The sequence below is a fragment of the Notolepis coatsorum genome (genome assembly GCF_963971535.1).
Source record: "Notolepis coatsorum genome assembly, chromosome: 6".
Classification (NCBI taxonomy): Eukaryota; Metazoa; Chordata; class Actinopteri; order Aulopiformes; family Paralepididae; genus Notolepis; species Notolepis coatsorum.
The window spans coordinates 47,028,257-47,052,422 of NC_140170.1; the positions used below are offsets into that span (position 1 = coordinate 47,028,257).

General features: G+C 44.8%; 1 protein-coding gene across 1 annotated transcript in view; it reads left to right on the plus strand.

Moving 5' to 3' along the window:
* LOC311229460 (spondin-1-like) overlaps positions 1-23,998 on the plus strand; it is a gene marked incomplete at its 3' end in the record, with an annotated part of 239,998 nt that extends 216,000 nt beyond the window's left edge. The window contains 4 exon segments of the mRNA XM_084315541.1: positions 21,252-21,431; positions 22,288-22,455; positions 23,018-23,176; positions 23,967-23,998. Coding sequence (XP_084171667.1) covers positions 21,252-21,431; positions 22,288-22,455; positions 23,018-23,176; positions 23,967-23,998 — 539 coding nt within the window.
* Between the last annotated feature and the right edge of the window lie 168 nt (positions 23,999-24,166).

Below are 24,166 nucleotides of genomic sequence, written 5' to 3' on the forward strand. Positions count from 1 at the left end.
ATTGCGTTTGTTGTCGTTGCTTCGCTCAGCGAGAGCTTGCTGCTGGATTTGCGGAAGGCATGCAGCTGCAGACCCACAGAACCCACCAGCTTTGCTGGCACAGTGCGGTCCCCAGACCTGGAAAGCTGCTCTGCGGGTCTGCAGCTGGATGCTTCTTGCAAACTAACTGCGGCGCTCGCGCTGATATTGTTGGACCGGCTGCTTGGTGGAGCAACGATGAAACGAATGTAATGAATCGTTCGTCGCATGGGCTATTTAATTTTGGCCTGTTTTGGTACGGTTCGGGTGGTCAAGTTGTGCTTGGAGGGAGTTGTTTTCACCGGACATTATGACCAGCACCAAGTCGTTGGGACTAGGTGGAGATATACATCACGCAAACCCACGATAATGTTGCCGTCTCTCTGCCAAATTTCTCAGTTCTTCGCTTGATATAATTAATACAAATGTCCAATATAACGGAATTCGTTAGCTCATAAATGTGATTATAACAGACTGCTGTTTATTAATGTCGGGCCGACTGCCCACAGACACAGGTCTATTTGATTTAAAGTCGGCAGCAGCACGGAGTCTCTGGACTTATTTTATTTGGAATATAATGACTGTATACGCAAAAGTAGCCTAGGTTTAAGTTAAAATATTATAAATCTACATGCCTTGAGGATGTCATTCTTTATATAGCCTGTTGTTTTTAAGCTCAATAAACTCTGACCGGAATTTCTCTCATTTGACCGGTAGATAAAAATCTACCGGACCCTGAGACCGGCAACAATTTTTTCTAACGGAAACCCTGGACTGTGATACTGTTTTTTTTTAACGTCACACACGTTTTTCCACTGTGACCATCTGAATGTCCCTGCTGGGATAATACAGTTTACCTTGACCTTGTACATTCTGAATTGTACACAATGCATTCAGACCTGAGATACCTATTCATTACGAATGTAATTTAAAGGAACATTATGGGAAATGCACTTACCGTCTTCTCCAGAGTCAGACAAGATATATACCAATTTCCTCTCTGTGTGTTCAATAAAAAGCATTTCTGGCTGCAAGCTAGTCTATGGACCAGCTAGCCTTAAAACTGTTGAGTTTTATGCTAGGCTAGTGGTCCATATCCACTTCTATTGATTTCATACAGTTTGTGTCATCATCAGTCTTTGTACAGTATCTTTAAAGCCCCTTTAAATATGAGCACAATATACTCTTCTATTCACTACCGTGTTTGATTGACACACCCACACACGTTTTCATAATTTTTATATATGATATACACACACAGGCATACACACATACACAAACAGACACATGCACATACAGGTACACATACACATACACACAGCCATACACACATACACGCTACCACTTATACATACAGTACAGTACTCAATCAGTCACGCACAGACACGTTTGCACGCAAGCACACATACATTAATTCAGGTATGCACGCACACGCACACACACAAAGCATCCACTACTCAACTCATCGATTAAAGGAAAACTCCAACATTTTGGGAAATTAGCTTATTTGCCATCTACCCTGGAGTTAGACAAGAAGATGGATACTTTTTGCTTCTCTGTGCATGCAGTAGGAATAGGAAGACGTTGGGAACTAGGCTAATGGAGGAACCTACTTTCAGTGGCTGACGCTAAGCTAGGCTAACGGTGCGTGTCTTCCTACTCCTACTGCATGCAGAGAGAAGAAAAAAGTATCCATCTTCTTGTCTAACTCCAGGGTAGATGGCAAATAAGCTAATTTCCCAAAATGTTGGCGTTTTCCTTTAACCGACCTGGTATTGGATCTGCTTTTTGTTCCTGGGGGGGGCAGATTGATTAATATTACTGGGCAAAACCCCACAGGCCTCATCAGGGGCCACAGATACATGTGGACGTTTATTAATGATTCACTTAGTTCTGCCCTATTAGGCTACAGTCACTGCACCCTGGCCGCTTTCAGTCTGTTGGAAGAGAGGGAGGGGATGTGAGAGAGAGAGAGAGAGAGAGAGAGAGAGAGAGAGAGAGAGAGAGAGAGAGAGAGAGAGAGAGAGAGAGAGAGAGAGAGAGAGAGAGAGAGAGAGAGAGAGAGAGAGAGAGAGAGAGAGAGAGAGAGAGAGAGAGAGAGAGAGAGAGGAGAGAGAGAGAGAGAAATCGTTGCTAAGTTAGTGAAAGTGCATCCATCCTCCATGCTTTGGACTGTTTATGGCCGGCTTGTGATGGAGCACGGCCATTACCCCAAAGCTGCTGCTGTGTTTTACTGCCATTCTGTTGTTGAAGGTCCCACTGCACGCTCTGTACTGTACTGATGTGTCCCCCTTGAGTTGAAAATGGCAGCACTAAAGCAGGATAGATTCAGTTCTACAATATACTGTATACGCCAGAAGTGTACAGATAGGATCCAAAGGGGACCTGAGTCCCTGCCCCTTTACTCTGCCATGTATGTTTGCACATTGATTTTGGTTTAAAATGAGGCAGGACATCCGTCAACAAGCGTCCCCATGGGAGTATATGTATACTGTGTATAGTGGTATACTATAATAGTGATGTGTACTGTACCGTATACTGGCATATTGTGCGGCGAAGGGAACGGCTCCCGCCTACCTCCGGTCAATGGTCTCTAACTACACACCCTCAAGACCCCTCCGCTCTGCATCTTGCGGCCGCCTCAGACCTACTCCTATCCAAGCTCCAGGAGGGTCATCAAAGAGAAGCCGCCTATTCTCGGTCCTTGCCCCACAATGGTGGAACGAACTTCCCACCACAGTTAGGACAGCCGAAACCCGTCCAATCTTTCGCCGTCGACTAAATGAAACACTTCTTCAACTAATATCTGAAATAAGAAAAAAGATTATAATATATAACCCTAACTAACTACTGTCATGCACTTGTCCTAATATACTAAACTACACTGTAGCACTCAACACTTTGATGAACATGTTACTCAGCTGATAGAGTTGTGCCCTTCCTGATCACTTGTCGTACAGAACTTGTAAGTCGCTTTGGATAAAAGCGTCAGCTAAATGACTAAATGTAAATGTAAATATTACTAAGATAAATGCAAGGCGGGAGTTCTGCATACTACCTGTGCAGGATGAATGCAGGGTGGGGGGAATTCTGCATACTGTACTCAGTGCCGTCTGGGAGAAATGCGAGGCCCTGTGTGAGATTTAAACGCGAGCCCCCCCCCCCTAAAGGTAGAAAAGAAAAAAAAAGTATATAATATAAAAGACATAAAAAAAAATTGCATACAGTCAACGTATTCTCATATAATAGCGCTGCCCGAGGCTGGGCATGTGATACAGTCAACGTATTCTTAAATAATAGCGCTGCCCGAGGCTTAGTGGCAATGCACCTGTACAGTCGTACACCTGGCAGTAACAGGGAAAATGCATAAAACACCCCTGGACCTGATAAACAAGCTTAAAGCCAGGTTAATTTTTCAAGCATGACATGCAGATTTGCAGTTTTGCCTTATTTGAATCGAACTCTATAAGCTTAGTACACACGTCACAAACTGCACGATGCAACACACCGAGTGAGAGAGAGAGAGACAGAGAGAGCGCGAGAGAGAGAGAGAGAGAGAGAGCACGAGAGAGCGAGAGAGCGAGAGCAAGAGAGAGAGAGCGAGAGAGAGAGCAAGAGAGAGAGCAAGAGAGAGAGAGCACGAGAGAGAGAGAGAGAGAGAGAGAGAGAGAGAGAGAGAGAGAGAGAGAGAGACGCAGAATCAGGTCCAAGAGGAAGGAGACAACCGTGGAGATGACAAAGTTCACCAGTCCCATGATATTGTCCCCCCCGTTGGGATAAACTTGGGAGTCTGTCCCTAGTTTATCTGACACACGTTAGCACTCGATAACGTAGCTGACGCTAGTTAGCTATCCCTGCCTTTAGCTAAGCTACTAGCCGACATGGCTATCCTGACTGAACGTTCTAAAACGCAACAACTTTCATCTTCAGTCCATCTGCCGAACGTTCTCTTCGTCTTGGCATAACCTAATCACTATACTTGGTATTGATAAGCTTACGGTACGCAGCGTTATTTCTTCTGCTCCGATGCTGCACATTTGGTTTTCAAAAGTAGGATGCTCTTGGCCAAGACATCCACTCGCTCCCGTGGATAGCGCCGAATAGACCCTGTACCTGTACCCCCTCCCCTCATGGATAATACCTGTCTTCTTCACATCTCTCTACCGACTACCAGACCGACGCCAACCAGCTCCCCTTAGTGTTAGTCCTCCCACCCCACAATGCTTTGCACAAAAGTAAACGGGTCATTGAATGAAACCAATAGTATATCTGCAGAGCCGCAGAGCCCGGAACACTATTCTACAAACGTGTCTAATGTGAAATATATAAGCATGTAAGCAAAACTAGATTTTAGGTCTGTGATGGAAAGTGATTGTTAACACTTTAACTGCCGGAAGATGCTTTTTTAGGCATCCTTCCCCGCCATGCTCAAGTTGCCGAAGACGCCGTAACTCGTCTTTGATATCAATATTTCAAAAATCTGTGATCGGAATCATATTTCCTTTCCGGGGGCCCTGAGACACAAGTGTGATCTCCTCTCAATCCTCTAGCGGTTCAAGACCGCCATCTGGTGGCCGATCGGCAGATCGAAAAAAACGGATGTTACCTTTAACCCGGTAGGACTCACTCCATATGGGGTCCGGGCACTCGCTAGTGTTAGAGAGACTCAGTCTTCACACAGTGAACATCGATCGCTGCAAATAACTCGAAAAAACAACATGATTTGGACGTATATATTACTATACAACCTGGAAATGGACCGGATATTTCTATATCCCATAATAGGAAAATGTCTGTTCCACGCTCATCGGCCAACGGCGCGAGGAAGATACGGTAAGATTCAGCGTTATTTTTCAATGTCTCCTATACTAACTGATCCGATGAACATTTGACCCACATTAGATGAATGGTATAACGCTGCCCACGGAATTATAAACGCCCCCTCGGCCATCCGGTCAACATCAGATTACGTGTAGTAACTTCCAGAAGTCCGTCCAGTTGGATTTTTTTATATCGCGCCGATTGCTATCAAACTGTATTTGATCATCAATATAATGCATTTGGGGCTATAAATCATGTTCTGGAGAAAGCTGCAGAAAGAGATGAAAACATACTTATACTTTAGATCATATTTTAGTATGAATATGTGAATGAAAAAGTTTAACGTTGCTTCACCCTGAACAATACATATAGGACATTGAATGGGCCCTAATAATGGCAATTTAGCAATAGAATTTAAAAAGTTATAGCCCTGCAAAGAAGGGGAATTTCTCCATAGACAAATAGAGCCGGCAACCTATGGTATATCATGAATTTAGCCTTAGGCAATCAAAGTGTTAACATTCTATTTATTTTTATTTGTATAAAAAAATATATATATATATACTTTTTTTTATTTTTTTTGATGCCCCCCTTCTCGCGAGGCCCTGTGCGACCGCACTGCTTGCACGCCCCTAGCGGAGGCCCTGACTGTACTCTATACTACTTATGCACGATAAATGCAGGGTGGGGGAAGTTGTTGGATGGCTAGTGCTGTGTACACTATTGCGGGATGAGGGGGTCTTGAGGTGCCATGCTGGCTAATAATGATAGAATGAACCAGCGTGGAATCCTTTTAACCCCCGGCAGCTGTGATTCTCCTTCTAATGGATACGAGCCCCAGCCACTAATAACCATTCTTAACTTCAGTGTCGTTAAATGGGCCCTTCAGTTTTGAGTTGAAGTGGAAGGTAACCGACCCTGTTAAGTAAATAGTATCTGCGTTCATTTCGTGTGGGCAGTACAAATGTGTGTGTGTGTGTGTGTGCGTGTGTGTGTGTGTGTGTGTGTGTGTGTGTGTGTGTGTGTGTGTGTGTGTGTGTGTGGTGTGTGTGTGTGTGTGTGTGGTGTGCGTGTGTGCGTATGTGTGCGTGAGAACACAAAACGGGTTGTGAGAAGGCTTGCCACAGTGGGCGGTGGGCGGTGTTACCAGTGTTACTCTGGGTGCAGGCTCCACGGAGTACATTACTCCACCAATGTTATGCTTTTATTTCTCTTTAGTTCATTTTCACATAACAGTGCCCACTTTCATCAAATAAAACACCTCTAATTCGTAAAATACTAAGCGTGTTATCAATACTATCAAGACGGACAACATCCTGCTTCGCCTGCACACACAGCAGAGTCGCAGCTACAGAGTAGCAGAGTAGATCTTGACAGGTTACACAATGAGGCACTATTCCGTACCCAATGGGGCGGCGTGGCTCAGGGGTAGAGGGGGGCGTCCAATGATCGAAGGGTTGCTGGTTCGAATCCCGCTCAAGCCCATGTCCATCCCATTGCCGTTGTGTCCTTGGGCAAGACACTTAACCTACTTACCTCGTTTGAATGTGTATGCATGTGAATGAATGTTGGTGGTGGTCGGAGGGGCCGTAGGCGATGATTATTCGCCACGCTTCCGTGAGTCTGCCTCAGGGCAGCTCTGGCTGCAATTGTAGCTTACCACCACCGGTATGACTGTGTATGAACGAATAATGGACTCTGTGAAGCACTTTGAGTCAGAGAAGAGCGCTATATAAATCCAATCCACCATTATTATAATGCTAATAGGGAGCCCGCTAACGGTAAGGAGGCAAATCTGTAAACCTTGTATGATGAAGCTGGCAGCATTGTAGGCAACACCTTGATTGATTGATTGAAAACTTTATTAACAGATTGCAGAATGGGTACAGTACAGTACAGCTCAATACATACAATTGTTAAGGGGATGCAGACCAGAGAAAGACTTTCGTCTTGTTTACATCAGGGTCCCCCATTTTCAATTCATCAGGACATATATGACACACATGACATACAGATAGACTGCTACATCTATACATTTATGACATACCAGATTTGCACATACAGTACTGTTTGTGATACAAAAAGTGTCCAGAAAAGAGTGTATGTACATTTGACGTAGAAACTGTACATTGGAGGAGGTTGGGTAGGTGGGGTGGGGTTGGGTGGGGGGGGGGGGGTAGGGGGTGGGTGGGGGACACTGTACACTGTACATTGGAATACTGACAAAGCCATACTTGGTAATTTACTGTACAACTGGGTTAGGACATTTGTGGTGGCCAGTTTCGAATTGCAGTCTCCTGTAGGTGTTCTTTGAGAGTGTTTTTGAAAGTGGGTAGTGATTCACATTCCTTTACAGCTGTGGGTAGGGCGTTCCACATTGATGTGGCATAATTGCTAAACGTGTTTAGTCCCTTGTTTGAGCCAAATCTGGGTTTAACATGATTTGTGGAGCTCCCTCTGGTGTTGTGATCGTGGTATTCACTGACCTTTGGGAAGTATTTTGACATGTACATGGGTACCTTGGTCTACCTCTAATCAGTACACACACACACAATGTCAACTGCGCCACAAGAGTGAGGCTGCCAAGATGGGCCTCGCAGCGGGAAAACCTGAACTGGCGAGGTCGGCTACTGCCTCTAACCCTCGGTTGCCGTCGGTTGTGTGTGATAGTAAAGGGTTAACCTTCTGTGAATTGTCGCAGTGAAAGGGTTAACCGTTTTGGTAGTGCGGCAGTGAAAGGGCTAAGCATGAACATGCTTCACTACTTGGAAAACTAAACCGAATAGAATTGATCCTACAGTCTCTCCACTGTGTGAGCTGCAGTCGGATGGTTCATTACCACCTCTTTTCTGGCTATGTCCTCTTCTACACTTTTGGTTAAATATATTTCAAAGTCTATGAAAAGGACATTCCATCTGACTCTGAGAGCTGGCGAATGCACGTTCGCTAGAGAGTAAGATGGTCTGGATGATTTACGAGCACGGGTCCGATTCCAGTGAGAGATGAAGGACTGCAATATCCTGTGTTTCACGGAGACCTGGCTGAAACCAGTGACTCCGGATCACAGCATCTCTCCCTCCAACTCCTTCACCATCTTCAGAGCGGACCGTACAGAGGCCTCCGGGAAGAGCATCGGCGGGGGTCTCTGCCTTATGACCAACAACGGCTGGACTAGCCCCGGGGAAGTGCAGATACTCTCCCGTTCATGCTCCGCCGACATGGAACACCTCTCGATCCAATGTCGTCCCTTCCATCTTCCACGTGAGTTCACTGCAGTAATCATGACTGCAGTATACATTCCTCCCCAAGCGAACGTCGGCAGGGCGCTAGCGGAACTTCACGACCATCTAAACACACATCAGATCAAGCACCCAGACGCGGCCATGATTTCAATCAGGCGAATTTGAAAAAAGTCATGTTGTCTTTCTTTCAGCACATCGTCTGCTCCACAAGGGGAGGAAATACACTCGACCACTGTTACACCCCGTTCAGAGCCGGATACAAGGCTGTACCGGCTCCACCATTAGTGAGAGCGACGAACGCGTCAGATCATGCCGCCATCTTGTTGGTCCCTGCTTACAAACAAAGATCACGTGACGCCGCCATGTCACGTGAGGTAAAAAGATGGACCGACCAATCAGAGGCCACGCTTCAGGACACACTCGATGACCTCGACTGGGGAATGTTCGAGAGAAGCACCAGTGACGTCAGCGAGTTCACAGACACCGTTGTGAGCTTTATAACAACACTTGCTGACAGTATTGTCCCCACAAAGAAGGCGAGGGTGTTCCCGAACCAGAAACCATGGGTGGACAGTACTATCAGAGCAGCTCTGAACTCTCGTACCACTGCTTATAACCTTGGCAGAGAGTCAGGAAACATGGAAGAGTACAAGACAACAGTCTACACTCTGCGCAAGGCTGTTAAACTTGCTAAGAGGACGTATGCCGACAAGATGGAGGCACAAATGGCACAGAATGACACAAGAGGCTTATGGCAGGGACTGAGGACGATAACTGACTACAAAGTCAGCGCCCCCCAATAGGGAGCGACGATGCCTCCCTTGCGGACCAGCTCAACACCTTCTACGCGCGGTTTGGTGCAAACAGTGGCGCTGCTAGCTCAACGGCTAGTGACGTCACTGGTGCGCCGGCTGTTGTGGAGGGGGGGGGGGGCATCCGCGGGGGGGCGGGGACGCTCTCTCATTGACGGTACACAGTGTGAGAAGAGCGTTTATGCAGGTGAACACCAGGAAGGCGGCTGGCCCAGATGGAATAACAGGACGCATACTTAAGTCCTGTGCTAACCAGCTAGCCCCTGTGTTCACCACCATATTTAATCGATCCCTGAAGGAGTCAGTGGTCCCTGCCTGCTTCAAGATGTCTACCATTATCCCGGTAACAAAGAAACCCTCCCCAGCAGGTCTCAATGACTACAGACCGGTGGCACTCACCTCTGTGGCCATGAAATGTTTCGAGAGGCTGGTCAAGGATCACATTTGTGCCTCCCTCCCCAGTGATATGGACCCTATGCAATTTGCATACAGGCCAAACAGGTCCACTGACGATGCGGTCTCCCAAGTACTGCACAGCACCCTCTCTCACCTGGACCGTCAGAAGGGGGGCTATGTGAGACTGTTGTTCATTGACTACAGCTCAGCGTTCAACACCATAGTCCCCACCAGACTGGTGGACAAGCTGATCGAGCTAGGTCTGAGCTCCGCTCTGAGCGCCTGGATACTGGACTTTCTGAGGGTGGGGGGTCAGACCTCCAACACCATCACCCTGAGCATCGGGTCCCCCCAGGGCTGTGTTCTGAGCCCCCTGCTGTACTCACTATACACACATGACTGTGTGGCCAAGTTCAGCTCCAACTCCATAGTGAAGTTTGCGGACGACACAGTGGTGGTGGGGCTGATCTCGGACAACGACGAGAAGGCCTACCGGGAGGAGGTTGAGGTACTGGAACGCTGGTGCCAGCCTGCTCCTGAACATTGGTAAAATCAAGGAGCTGATCGTGGATTATAGGAGAGGACAGCAGGAGACACACACACCACTGAGGATTAACGGGGCTACCGTGGACAGGGTGAGCAGCTTTAAGTACCTGGGGGTCCACATTGCAGAGGATCTGACATGGACAACACACATAGACTCAGTCGTAAAAAAGGCGAAGCAACGCCTCTACCACCTGAGACAGTTAAGGAAGTTCAGAGTATCTGGGAAGATACTCCAGTCCTTCTACTCCGGAGCTGTAGAGAGCATCTTGACTGGAAACATCACTGCCTGGTATGGAAACAGCACGGCACAGGACAAGATGGCCCTACAGAGAGTGGTGCGCTCAGCCGAGCGTACCACGGGTATTGCACTACCACCCCTGCAGGTTCTATACAACAAGAGGTGCAAATCCAGAGCCTGCAGAATAATGAAAGACCCACACCACCCCAACAATAGCCTGTTCATGCTGCTCAGGTCAGGCAGACGCCTACGAACACCAGCTGCTAGGACAGAGAGACTTCGGCTCAGCTTCTTCCCCCAGGCCATCAGAGCCCTGAACACTGAACTCTCCACACACAAGCACACATGAGCACACGCACAACACACTCACTGGACACGCTCACACACTAGCAGCCACTTTAACATGAGCAGGCACACACTCATGCTGCACACGCCCACACTTATGGCAACCAAGAAGGGTCACTTTTTAAAAAATAGTATAGTATAACCAGAGATTGTATAAATTAGACACTACCAAAGGACCCAGTATGTCCTCCATGCTCTGTAAATAACTTATATACCGATATGCCCTAACATGTTACTTGTTTATTGCACAATGTTACTTGCTTATTGCACAATGTTGATTCTATTATATGTTATTTGCACATCGTTGCGGGCAAGACCACCCGCATTTCATTGTATACTTGTATGCCGTGACAAATAAATCTCTTGACTTGACTTGACTTGGCTCTTTTCGGTTGCTCAGAGGCTGCTCAGGGAAGCAGGTATGAGGAACAACTGGTTTTAATGCATGGAGGGTTGTGGCCAAGACAATTATTTTAAAGGGGAACTATTTTACTATTTCTTTCACTATTTGGGCACTTTTACACAATTCATGTGAGTCTATGGAACACCTCTAAGATTTAAATTCATTGTTTTGTATTTCTAATCAAGTACTTAAAAACAGCATTTTTCTACCTCAAGATCTTAAGCCGTTTTGAGCAGGGGCGTTTTTAGGGTTAGAAAACTTTGGGGGCTTCAGCCCAGAGGGGGGGGGGGGGGTAGAGGGGGGTTGCCCCTCAAAAGTATTACACAATTATCAAAACCTTACACTCAAGGAGCAAAACATAGGCCCAGATTTTCACCCCTAGAAGCACAATGTCAGCCTCACACTTTTTGCAAAACAATACACAGTGATTTGCAAAACACTAAACACACTTGCATTACATTAGACACAGAATGTCAAATTATCACACATATGAGCCAATTGGTTAAACACAGCCATCAGATGCACAAACACAGCATTGCTTAATTGTAGATACACCAATCAGGTTTAATAAGCACTATAAAAATGCAGCAGGTGAGTTCACCTGTCTTCAACCAAAATGGAAGGAGAGTGAAGTACTGTACACAGAGAACGTGAAAATATACAATACATTCACCAAACACTACACAAGACAACCAATGATGGAGACTGATGGAAATATACATTTTCATTTTTCAAAATTGTTTTTGTTTTACTGTAATTGTATCCTGTACTGGATACAGTTGTCTGATATTTGCTGAGCTTACAGTGTTATGCACATAGTAGCATGAAAACTGGGACATGTTTTGTTGTGATTCTCCATGTTGAAATGTTGACTTATTTGGTTATATGGAGAGAAAATGTATATTCATCAGTCTGCATCATTGATTTGGGTATATGGAGAGAAATAAATTATATTTTCATCAGTCTACAGCATTGGTCTTGTGTAGTGTTTGGTGAATTTATTGTATATTTGCACATTCTCTGCGTACTTCACTTACAGTACTCTAATCACTGAGAAGTAGAATTGCTAAATGTGTTTTAGGTTAAGCACAGCAGTGTGTGTAACTGGTTCAAACAGAATTAAGTCATATGAAACGTGCGTTTCATATGGTAACAAAATGTAGTTTTTATAAATTAGTGTATGGTTTTGACAAGTATTTAATTTAGCAAAGGATCTGAGGTGTTCTGATAATTGTGTGTGTGGTTGTGCTAATTGTGTGTTTTGAAACACCGGGCCCCGTTTTCAAAATCATGCTTAAGCAATCGGAAAAAAAACTGTATTGTGTGTTTCATTATATACATATGTTTCAGTCTTCTCATAAAAAGAATATTAGATTTTTGGGTCTTTTCCTGCCTTTGGTCCGCTTTGCATTCACATCTCAAATGAACCACAGCAGGGTTCACTTGCAAGAGTGAATGAGCTTTCACACCACCCCAAACCAACCGGACTATCCGAGGAAATGAACCAGGGTTCGATTAAAGCTTATTATAGTTTATTACAGTATTATGAGCATGTCTTTGTCAGTGGACACTGGACATGGATATGGATGGCTCCAGGTGCTGCTGCGTTAAAGTGCACATCTTCAATACCTATCTACTATTTAAAAGCACAGTGCAGGACACACTCAAAGGTTATCGCACCTCAGAGATGGCAGTGGACATGTATGACAGGACAAAGGCCATATGTAATGGCCTTTGGATTGAGGAACATACTACCAGCCAAAGGAGGAAGCAGAAAAGGATGGATGAGTATGTAGTTGAGTCATCTTGTGGCACAAGCTCAGACCTCAGCTCAGGAGATCAGCTGAGACAGAGACTGTTCTATCCAGTCGTCGACAGAATGCTGCAAGAGCTTGAGAGCAGGTTCTCATGAGTTGGATAACAACTTATGAGAGGCATACAGGCATGTTATCCAGCCTCAGACCAGTTTCTCTCAGTGGAATTGCTTCAACCCCTCGCCACACACTACAATATCCAACTATTGCCAGAGGAGGTCAAAGTTGCAAAGTGTTTCCTGGTCAGGACAGGCAGAGATGCAGTCCCTACTATCCAAAGTGTCTTTTCCCTCCTGGACGATAATAATAATAATGCATTTGATTTATGTCTGATTTATGTTTTGTGGCCTTTCAGGACACAAAAAAAAAGTCCAAAAATCGGTGAATGAAAAAATTATAGGATCAAATGAAAACTACTTACTAAAAATGGATGTTTAAAAGTACTAAAAACCAACAAAAAATACCAAACACTAACAAATATTCAGCACTGACAATGGGGATGCTGACATCTTAGAAAAGTAAAAAAAAAAAAAAAAAAAAAAGCCCCGGAAGCCCAGGGCTAACGACGCCACTGGTTTTGAGGCTGGGCTCCAACCACTGTGTGGCCTGGTGGCAACTGCCACACCAACTGCCACATTATTATGCAGCTGGAGAAATCTCTGACATCACAGATATGCACATTTTCAGATGACTCAGGCCATGGTTAGACTAGGTGTTTTTGTTTTCGTTTTGTTGCTGAATGAATACGTTTGCTCTCCCTGTTAAATAGAAATGCCGTTTTGGCAGGAAAACGCGTTGCCCTACTGACAACGCTGAAATTGTGTTTCCGTTTTGGAAAAACGCCAAAACTCGCCAACAACGTGTCGTGTAATCTGAGCGGAGCCGTTTTGCCCAATGCCCATGCGCAGTAAAGACCAAGGCCAAATCCTCCGCCTCCCAACATGCATGTCAACAAACCAGCAGCCACGCAAGAGTCGATTGCATGAGCAGCTCAGAGCTCCTCTTTCAACATAACAAGCATTAAACAAAATGGCCCAGTCATCTATTCACTTTTGTTTAATACATGAGGCGTTGTCTCTAATGTTATCTAGCTACTGATAGTTTGGTGCTGGCTGGCTAACTAACGTGAGCTAACGTTAGCTGCTAGCCACAATGCTATACTGTTATACTGGCATATTCCATTCACGTTAGCATGTAAGCTAACAAAATCGGCGCAGATGAGACTAAACTCCGCTTTTGGTGTTCAATTGTGTTGATGTTAGTTTTGTTTCATCAACAAATGAGAGGCAGAACACACAGTGAATGTATCCGTTTTGTTTATTGCACGTTCTTTGCTGAAAAATAAGTGCTACAGTGGCTAAATAGCTCAAGGAGGCATTTAAAGATGGCGGCTTGTGTATTTTTTTTTGCAGGAAGTGTATTGGTTGAAAATTGCCTTCATGTTCGCCACCTACTGCCACCTACTGCTTTGGCATTGTACTACATCACTGTGCTCAGGAGGCAAAACGAATGTCTAACTCGGCTGCCACTACGTTGCCACCTGGAAAAGCTAAATTCATCCTGAAAACGAAACGAAAACACCCTAGGTGTAACCGACACCTCAGTTCAGTGAGGGTGAATATTGTGAGAGGAGAATTGGAGAATTAGAGACATAGATCCTATTAATATAAGTCCACATAGCTAGGAAACAATGCTAAACACTGAAAAAGGCCATTTATAAGATAGTTCCCCTTTTGGAAATATCCTGCCTTATCTATGCTATGTATCCCTATCAATACATAGCAACTGCTGTTTTGCACATAGTCTCATTGAGCCACTTCCGAAAGCAGGGAGTGCTTTCGGAGGTGGCTCAATGAGACTATGTGCAAAACAGCAGTTGTATATTGATATATGACAAACATCAACACTTTTACCAATGGTTACAGGCAGCCATGTTGGAAGAGAGACAACTACACAAGCATTCCGCGCAAGGCCTCTATTTATGACAAACGTTGCAACATATGTAGCACATTTTACATTTTCCCCCTCCATTTTCCTCCGATTTTCTCCCATCCTAATGTTAGTCGTTATGCCAATTCCCAATCCCCTTCCTGGTCGCTGCGCACTTACCCCACACAGTCGGTCTGGGAGAGTGGAGGCTATCACATGCTTCCTCCGACACACGTCCAGCCAATCAACCGCTTCTTTTCACCTGGCAGCGCGGACTCTCATTGAGAGGGCGTAGCGTGTGGAAGGATCACACTATCCCACTCAAGTCCTATCCGCGCTTAGGAGGCGCCCCGACCGAACTGTAGGAGTCGCTGTTTACAACGACTCGGACCCACCCTGCCAGCTTCTCCCACCCTCTAATACTACCAATTTTATTAGTGTGAACGGCCAGCCAAGCTGGTGACAACCCCGGAGCTGTGAGCTGGATTCGAACAGGCGAATCTAGCCGCTCTGGGATTTGGTGACGAACGCAATCTCCATTACGCCACCTGACCGCCCTATATGTAGCACATTCTTAATGTATTTTTCACATTAGGATCTAACATCCCATTAGGCCACCTTGTGTATGGTTTGATTATATTGCAGTTTTAAAATAGACAATAATAGAAAGAGTAAAATAGAACGTTTGCCCTGTTTGATATCCACAGTTTAAATCCTTCCTGTTTTATACCCACTTTGACCCTTCAAACCTCCCTCTCAGGGTGCAGTTCCCTCTCTCAGGGCGCAGTTCTAGGCCTGGGTCCCCCACAGTTTTAAAGGGGAACTATTTTACTATTTCTTTCACTATTTGGGCACTTTTACACAATTCCTGTGAGTCTATGGAACACCTCTGTAATATATATATTTTTTTTATTCATTGTTTTGTATTTCTAATCAAGTCCTCAAAAACAGCATTTTTCTACCTCAAGATCTCGAGCCGTTTTGAGCCTGGGCTCCAGGTCCAGGTCCAGCCACTGTGTGCAGCTCATCTTGTATCTCAACATTAACATGCAGCGGTGTCTTTCTGACATCACAAATCATCACATTTTCAAATGACTCAGTTCAGTGAGGGTGAATATTGTGAGAGGAGAATTGGAAGAATGCGCCAATATGAGAATTTTGAGACATAGATCATATTAATATAAGTTCACATAGCTAGGAAACAATGCTAAACACTGAAAAAGGCCATTTATAAGATAGTTCCCCTTTAAACCCTGACATCCTTTCTTCCTGCTTGATACCCACACAGTTCAATACCTGACAGTTTAGAACCTGTAATAAAAAGTAATAAAATAGTAAAATAGTGCAATCTACAGTACAATCAGCAGCAGAGTATAATATTAAAAGGCTACACCACGGGCGGTCAGGTGGCGTAGCGGAGATTGCGTTCGTCAACAACCCCGGAGACGCTGGAATCGCCTGTTCGAATCCAGCTCACAGCTCCGGGGTTGTCACCAGCTTGGCTGGCCGTTCACACTAATACAATTGGCTGTATTAGAGGGTGGGAGAAGCTGGCGGGGTGGGTCCGGGTCATTGTAAACAGCAACTCCTACAGTTCGGTCGGGGCGCCTGCTAAGCGCGGATAGGATCTAAGGGCGGTAGTGTGATCCTTCCACACATTACACATTACACATTGCACTGCCAGGTGAAAAGAAGCGGTTGATTGGCTAGACGTGTGTCGGAGGAAGCACGTGATAGCCTCCACTCTCCCAGACCGACTGTGGGGGGTAAGTGCGCAGCGACCAGGAAGGGGATTGGGAATTGGCATAACGACTAACATTGGGATGGGAGAAAATCGGAGGAAAAAGGAGAAAAAAAAAAAAAAAAAAGAAAGAAAAAGGCTACACCACGTAATGCACTGCAGTGCAACGCGGTCGTCCCGGGTTCGACTCCCGGACCCGGCGACCTTTGCCGCATGTCCTCCCCCCATATGTCCTTCTCCAATCCTTCCTCTCTCATCCCATTGATCCTATGCATTTAACTAGAAATGCAATACAAATCAAATAAAAATAAAATACAATAGGCCTAATCAAAACACATTTGGAGAAGGACCATCCAATTCCTCCCAGACAGCCATTGGTTTACATTAAGCTAGATGCCCTGCTGACAAGCAACGAGTCTGCCCCCCTTTACAGCTGTGCTAGCATGTCACCCCCCCCCCCCCCCCTACCTTTCACAGACACATAAAGACTAGGGTTGAGGGTTGAATCTAAGGTGTATGTGTCTGTGTGTGTGTGTGTGTGTGTGTGTGTGTGTGTGTGTGTGTGTGTGTGTGTGTGTGTGTGTGTGTGTGTGTGTGTGTGTGTGTGTGTGTGTGTGTGTGTGTGTGTGTGTGTGTGTGTGTGTGTGTGTGTGTGTGTGTGTGTGTGTGTGTGTGTGTGTGTGTGTGTGTGTGTGTGTGTGTGTGTGTGTGTGTGTGTGTGTGTGTGTGTACGTGCGTGCACAATGTGAAGAGAGAGAGAGAGACCTGTACCCCTACCCGGGCCAGATATATGTCTGAGTGGATTAGCTGCTCGTCACGCACCATTTCCTGTGGAATGAGCATGAGTTGCCCACGGCAACAGTGATTTCACTCAAGTCCAGTCTTTCCAGGATTAAAACAAGTTGCTCTCTGTGTCTACCTATCTATCTATCTATCTGTCTACCTATCTCTGTGTCTACCTATCTCTGTGTCTATTTATCTCTGTGTATATCTATATCTGTGTATATCTATCTCTGTGTCTACCTATCTATCTGTCTACCTATCTCTGTGTCTACCTATCTCTGTGACTACCTATCTATGTGTCTATTTATCTCTGTGTATATCTATATCTGTGTATATCTATCTCTGTGTCTACCTATCTCTGTGACTACCTATCTCTGTGTATTTATCTCTGTGTCTACCTATATCTGTGTATATCTATATCTGTGTCTATCTATCTCTGTGTCTACCTATATCTGTGTATATCTATATCTGTGTATATCTATCTCTGTGTCTACCTATCTCTGTGTCTACCTATCTCTGTGACTACCTATCTATGTGTCTATTTATCTCTGTGTATATTATCTGTGTATATCTATCTCTGTGTCTACCTATCTCTGTGACTACCTATCGCTGTGTCTATTTATCTCTGTGTCTACCTATATCTGTGTATATATATCTGTGTCTATCTATCTCTGTGTCTACCTATATCTGTGTATATCTATATCTGTGTATATCTATCTCTGTGTCTACCTATCTCTGTGTCTACCTATCTCTGTGACTACTTATCTATGTGTCTATTTATCTCTGTGTATATCTATATCTGTGTATATCTATCTCTGTGTCTACCTATCTCTGTGACTACCTATATCTGTGTCTATTTATCTCTGTGTCTACCTATATCTGTGTATATATATATCTGTGTCTATGTATCTCTGTGTCTATCTATCTATGTGGCTATCTATCTATGTGTCTATCTATCTCTGTGTCTACCTATCTATGTGTCTATGTATCTGTGTCTATGTATCTCTGTGTCTACCTATCTGTGTCTACCTATCTATGTGTATATGTATCTCTGTGTCTATCTATCTATGTGTCTACCTATCTCTGTGTCTATCTATCTCTGTGTCTACCTAGCTATGTGTCTATCTATCTATGTGTCTATGTATCTCTGTGTCTATGTATCTGTGTCTATGTATCTCTGTGTCTACCTATCTCTGTGTCTACCTATCTATGTGTCTACCTATCTCTGTGTATATGTATCTCTGTGTCTACCTATCTATGTGTCTATGTATCTCTGTGTCTACCTATCTCTGTGTCTATCTATCTCTGTGTCTACCTATATCTGTGTCTACCTATCTCTGTGTCTATGTATCTATGTGTCTACCTATCTCTGTGTCTACCTATCTCTGTGTCTACCTATCTCTGTGTATATGTATCTCTGTGTCTATGTATCTCTGTGTCTACCTTTCTCTGTGTCTACCTATCTCTGTGTCTACCTATCTCTGTGTCTATGTATCTCTGTGTCTACCTATATCTCTGTCTATTTATCGCTGTGTCTACCTATCTCTGTGTATATCTATATCTGTGTCTATGTATCTCTGTGTCTATCTATCTCTGTGTCTACCTATCTCTGTGTCTACCTATCTATGTGTCTATCTATCTCTGTGTCTACCTATCTCTGTGTCTACCTATCTCTGTGTATATGTATATCTGTGTCTATCTATCTCTGTGTCTACCTATCTCTGTGTCTACATATCTATGTGTCTATCTATCTCTGTGTCTACCTATCTATGTGTCTATGTATCTCTGTGTCTATGTATCTCTGTGTCTATCTATCTCTGTGTCTACCTATCTGTGTCTACCTATGTATGTGTCTATCTATCTCTGTGTCTACCTATCTATGTGTCTACCTATCTATGTGTCTACCTATCTCTGTGTCTATCTATCTCTGTGTCTACCTATATATGTGTCTACCTATCTATGTGTCTACCTATCTATGTGTCTACCTATCTCTGTGTCTATCTATCTCTGTGTCTACCTATCTATGTGTCTACCTATCTCTGTGTCTATCTATCTCTGTGTCTACCTATCTCTGTGTCTACTGTACCTATCTATGTGTCTATTTATCTCTGTGTCTATCTATATTTGTGTCTATATACAGTATATCTGTGTCTATCTATCTCTGTCTATCTATCTTTGTGTGTCTACTGTCTATATATCTCTGTCTATCTATCTTTGTGTCTATCTATCTACATTTATATTTTACATTTAGTAATTTAGCTGAACGCTTTTATCCAAAGTGACTTACAAGTTCTGTACGACAAGTCATCAGGAAGGGTACAACTCTATCAGCTGAGTAACAATGTTCATCAAAGTGTTGAGTGCTACAGTGTAGGTTAGTTTATTAGGACAAGTGCATGACAGTAAGGTTAGTTAGGGTTAGATTATTATTATTATATACTTTTTTTCCCATTTATATATGTGTCTATATATCTCTGTGTCTATATATATCTGTGTATATCTATCTTTGTGTCTATTTATCTCTGTGCTTTTCCTCCACTGCAGTATAGGAACCTTTTTTCTCATCACGTAAAGCCCTTAAACGTTTTCCTGTACAAATAACTGAACTCCTTCTCAGAGCTGTATGACTGAATATAAACTATTTTGCAGGTAGCATGCTGTATATGGAGTCGGCCCAAACTTTTCTTATACTAAATGTCGGTGTTTTAACTTTTCCGACACTAAACTAAAGTAAAGTAAACTCCTACGTAGATGCGATGGCCCAGTATGATGTCACAACAGGCACGTGCACACATAGAGCCCAAGGGGTGCTTGAGCACCTGCCTTTTTGAGCCTCATAAAAAAAGTGCCCTTTTTGAAAAAAAATATTATAATAATAATAATAATTTTGTTTTTTTTGTTTTTTGTCGTTACACATATAGACTGCCCTTCCAACTGAAAAATGTCAGGATAGAATAAAAATATTAGGTAAAGAGAGAGAGATGCCCCATATTCCATTGCAGTTTGCACGGCCTCCTCAGCGTGCCTCTCCGCGGACCTATATATTTTATGCATAGCGTGGGTGGTGATGATGATGATGATAGAAACCGCTGTGGCGCATACAGTTGAATGCTGGTATTACACTCACTGAGGGACACGAAGAAGTCAAGTCCGATGGGATTTGGGAATCTCAAATACAAATCGGGATTGGAATAAAAAATGCATTTATATAAAACAATACAGAATATACAGCACTTCTTGGGGTCTGTAGGGTAAGCACTTATTCCCTCCCCCCTGAACATTTATGGAGATGTATGGGCCTTTTAAGTCAGTGATAAAAGTGTCTTTCAAGGATAAGTGAGCTCCTGCACTGATTATTATAGTTCAATATTCAATATTTGATCACCAAAACCCCCCAAAAAGCATAAAAAGGCCCCTCCCGCCCGAAAAGGGCCCTGCGCGTGCTTGGTTAGATCACACACAGGTATAGTACCTTTTTCAGCCTTTGAGCACCTGCCCCTCTAAAGTCCTGTGCACGTCCCTGTGTCAGAAGTCAGGGTGATGGCCCAGTATGATGTCAGAAGTCAGGGTGATGGCCCAGTATGATGTCAGAAGTCAGGGTGCAGGATGAGTCCTCCAACTAGCTTCAATTGTTTCATGGAATAGGGCCAACGATTTTCTTACCACCATTTGTCATTGTTTTAACTCTTTTTTCTTTACAAACTAAAACAAAACCGGACGGCTGGGTGGCGCAGCGGACATTGCACTCGTCACCAACGCAAGAGACACCGGTATCGAATCCGGCTGTCGGCGTTGCCTCCGGCTTGGGCCGGCCGTCATACTAACTCAATTGGCAGAGTTAGCGGGTGGGAAGTCGATGGGTGGTAATCTGGACGTTGTAAACAGCGACTCCTACAGGTCGGTTGGGGGACGCCTGCACAGCAGAGACAGGAAAATGGTGGGGGTAGTGTGAGCCCCCCACACGTTATGGGAGAAAAATAGAAAAAGGAGGAGAAAAAGTGGATAAAAAAAACGTAAACAAAACCAGATGAGCTATGTAAGTCTACTTTAGAGAGCATCGGCGGGTCTCGTGCAGTATTTGGCCTTCAGCTAGAGGGCTTAAGTTGTTTTAATGTTTCATTTCTTTCTCCTTCCTGTGTAAATAAACGAAATCTTCTCTTCAGAGCCATCGACCTGTATGATGTCGGAGTGGATCAGCTGGTCAGCGTGCAGCGTGTCGTGTGGTATGGGCATGAGGTCAAGGGAGCGCTACGTCAAACAGTACCCAGAGGACGGCTCGGTCTGCCAGCTGCACACGGAGGAGACTGAGGAGACTGAGAAGTGTGTGGTCAACGACGAATGCTGTGAGTCCCAGCTGGTGTGTATGGTTGTGGAGGTAGTAGTGGTGGTGGTGGTGGTGGTGGTAGTAGTGATGGTAGTGGTGGTGGTAGAGACGATGGCAGTGGTAGTGGTAGTGATAGTGATGGTGGTGGTGTTGGTAGAGACGATGGTAGTGATTGTGGTGGTGGTAGTGATGATGGTGGTGATAGTGGTAGTGGTGGTGGTGGTGGTAGTGATGATGGTGGTGGTGGTGGTGGTGGTGGTGGTGGTGGTGGTGGTGGTGGTGGTGATGGTGGTGATGGTAGTGGTAGTGATAGTGATGATGGTAGTGGTGGTGGTAGAGACGATGGTAGTGGTAGTGGTAGTGATAGTGGTGGTGGTGGTGGTGGTGGTGGTGGTGGTGGTGGTGGTGGTGGTGGTGGTGGTGGTGGTGGTGGTGATGGTGGTGATGGTGGTGATGGTAGTGGTAGTGATAGTGATGATGGTAGTGGTGGTGGTAGAGACGATGGTAGTGGTAGTGGTAGTGATGGTGGTGGTGTTGGTAGAGACGATGGTAGTGATTGTGGTGGTGGTAGTGATGATGGTGGTGATAGTGGTAGTGGTGGTGGTGGTGGTAGTGATGATGGTGGTGGTGGTGGTGGTGGTGGTGGTGGTGGTGATGGTGGTGATGGTGGTGATGGTGGTGATGGTAGTGGTAGTGATAGTGATGATGGTAGTGATGGTGGTAGTGATAGTGATGTGCGTGCGTGCGTGCGTGTGACTGTGTGTGAGCATCTGTGTTTGAGTGTGTGCGTGCGCTTGTGGGGTTTAAGAGACAACAATGACATCCATCTGTTTATCTCCTATGGATTATTTACATTTTGTCGCATTTTTTCCCAGCTCCCAGTAGCTGCGTGGTGACAGAGTGGGCGGAGTGGGACCCCTGCAGCGCCACCTGTGGGTTAGGAATGAGACGACGGGAGCGCATGGTGAAGATGCCTCCATTGGACGGATCCATGTGTAAAGCTGAGGTAGCCGAGGTGGAGAAATGCATGGTGCCAGACTGCCGTGAGTATAGAAGAATACCTCGCTTATTATGCAGTGATGGCATAAACTAACTAACTAACTAACTAACTAACTAACTAACTAACTAACTAACTAACTAACTAACTAACTAACTAACTAACTAACTAACTAACTAACTAACTAACTAACTAACTAACTAACTAACTAACTAACTGTGTCACTAACTAACTAATAGTCTAGAATCAACCAAGGTGGAGCAATGCATAATGCCAGAATGCCTAACAAGGGTTGACAGAGTAGAGAAATGTTGATGGCACCTGTCCGTATTTCATTCCTACAGTATAGTATGTATGTTATAATGTTCTGTGTATACAAATACCATGTTTAGGATGGTGTGTGTGTGTGTGTGTGTGTGTGTGTGTGTGTGTGTGTGTGTGTGTGTGTGTGTGTGTGTGTGTGTGTGTGTGTGTGTGTGTGTGTGTGTGTGTGTGTGTGTGTGTGTGTGTGTGTGCGTGTGTGTGTGTGCGTGTGCGTGTTTGTGCGTGTGTGTGTGCGTGTTTGTGCGTGTGTGTGTGTGTGTGTGCGCGTGCCTACTTGCTTCCAGACACCACCCCGTGCATGCTGTCTCCGTGGTCCGACTGGAGTGGGTGCAGCGTGACATGTGGGCAGGGTGCACGGACCAGACAGAGGATGCTGAAGTCAGATCCAGCAGAATGTCCTGAGGAACTGGAGCAGAGCGAGAAGTGCATGCTGCCTGAGTGTCGTAAGTATCTCGTGACACAAACTACGAGGAGAAGAAAAAAAAGTGCTAAAGACTTTGGCGCACGCCTCACTTATCGGCATGTAACTCGAGAACCGCTGAGCGGATTTTGTGTCGGAAACGGCAATCGACAGACAGCAAATAGGGCTTTAATTCGATCGATATGTTATATAAAATAATATGCAGAAAAAATAAATAACGCACATCCTCCGCTCCTTGGTGCCGAGCCAAACTGTTAAAAACAGTAGTACATGAAACAAAGCGGTGCTCGCAACTCACTTTTGATGCGCCAAGGTGTTTTAATTGTGACAAATAATAGCAGCAGATACAACGTTTCGACCCTTCCGGTCTTTTTCTTTTACCTTTTCTTTTTCTTTTACCGGGCCATTGCACATTAAGACATTAAGGGACTTTTTCACAAGGAAATATCTATTGTGTAGCAGTCTGGGATGATCTATTGTGTAGCACTGTGGGAGGATCTATTGTGTAGCAGTCTGGGAGGATCTATTGTGTAGCAGTTTGGGAGGATCTATTGTGTAGCAGTCTGGGAGGATCTATTGTGTAGCAGTCTGGGAGGATCTATTGTGTAGCACTGTGGGAGGATCTATTGTGTAGCAGTCTGGGAGGATCTATTGTGTAGCAGTCTGGGAGGATCTATTGTGTAGCAGTCTGGGAGGATCTATTGTGTAGCAGTCTGGGAGGATCTATTGTGTAGCCGTCTGGGATGATCTATTGTGTAGCAGTCTGGGAGGATCTATTGTGTAACAGTTTGGGAGGATCTATTGTGTAACAGTTTGGGAGGATCTAACAGCAGTGATGCAGTAAACACAGTGACACAGCCCATAATGAGCTCCACTAGTTGGACACATGTTGTAAACACCCACCACTCTCTCCTCCTTTTCACCATGCTCCCTCTCTTCCCCCTCTCTCTCTGTGTGTGTGTGTGTCTCTCTCTCTCCCTCTCTCTCTCTCTCTCTCTCTCTCTCTCTCTCT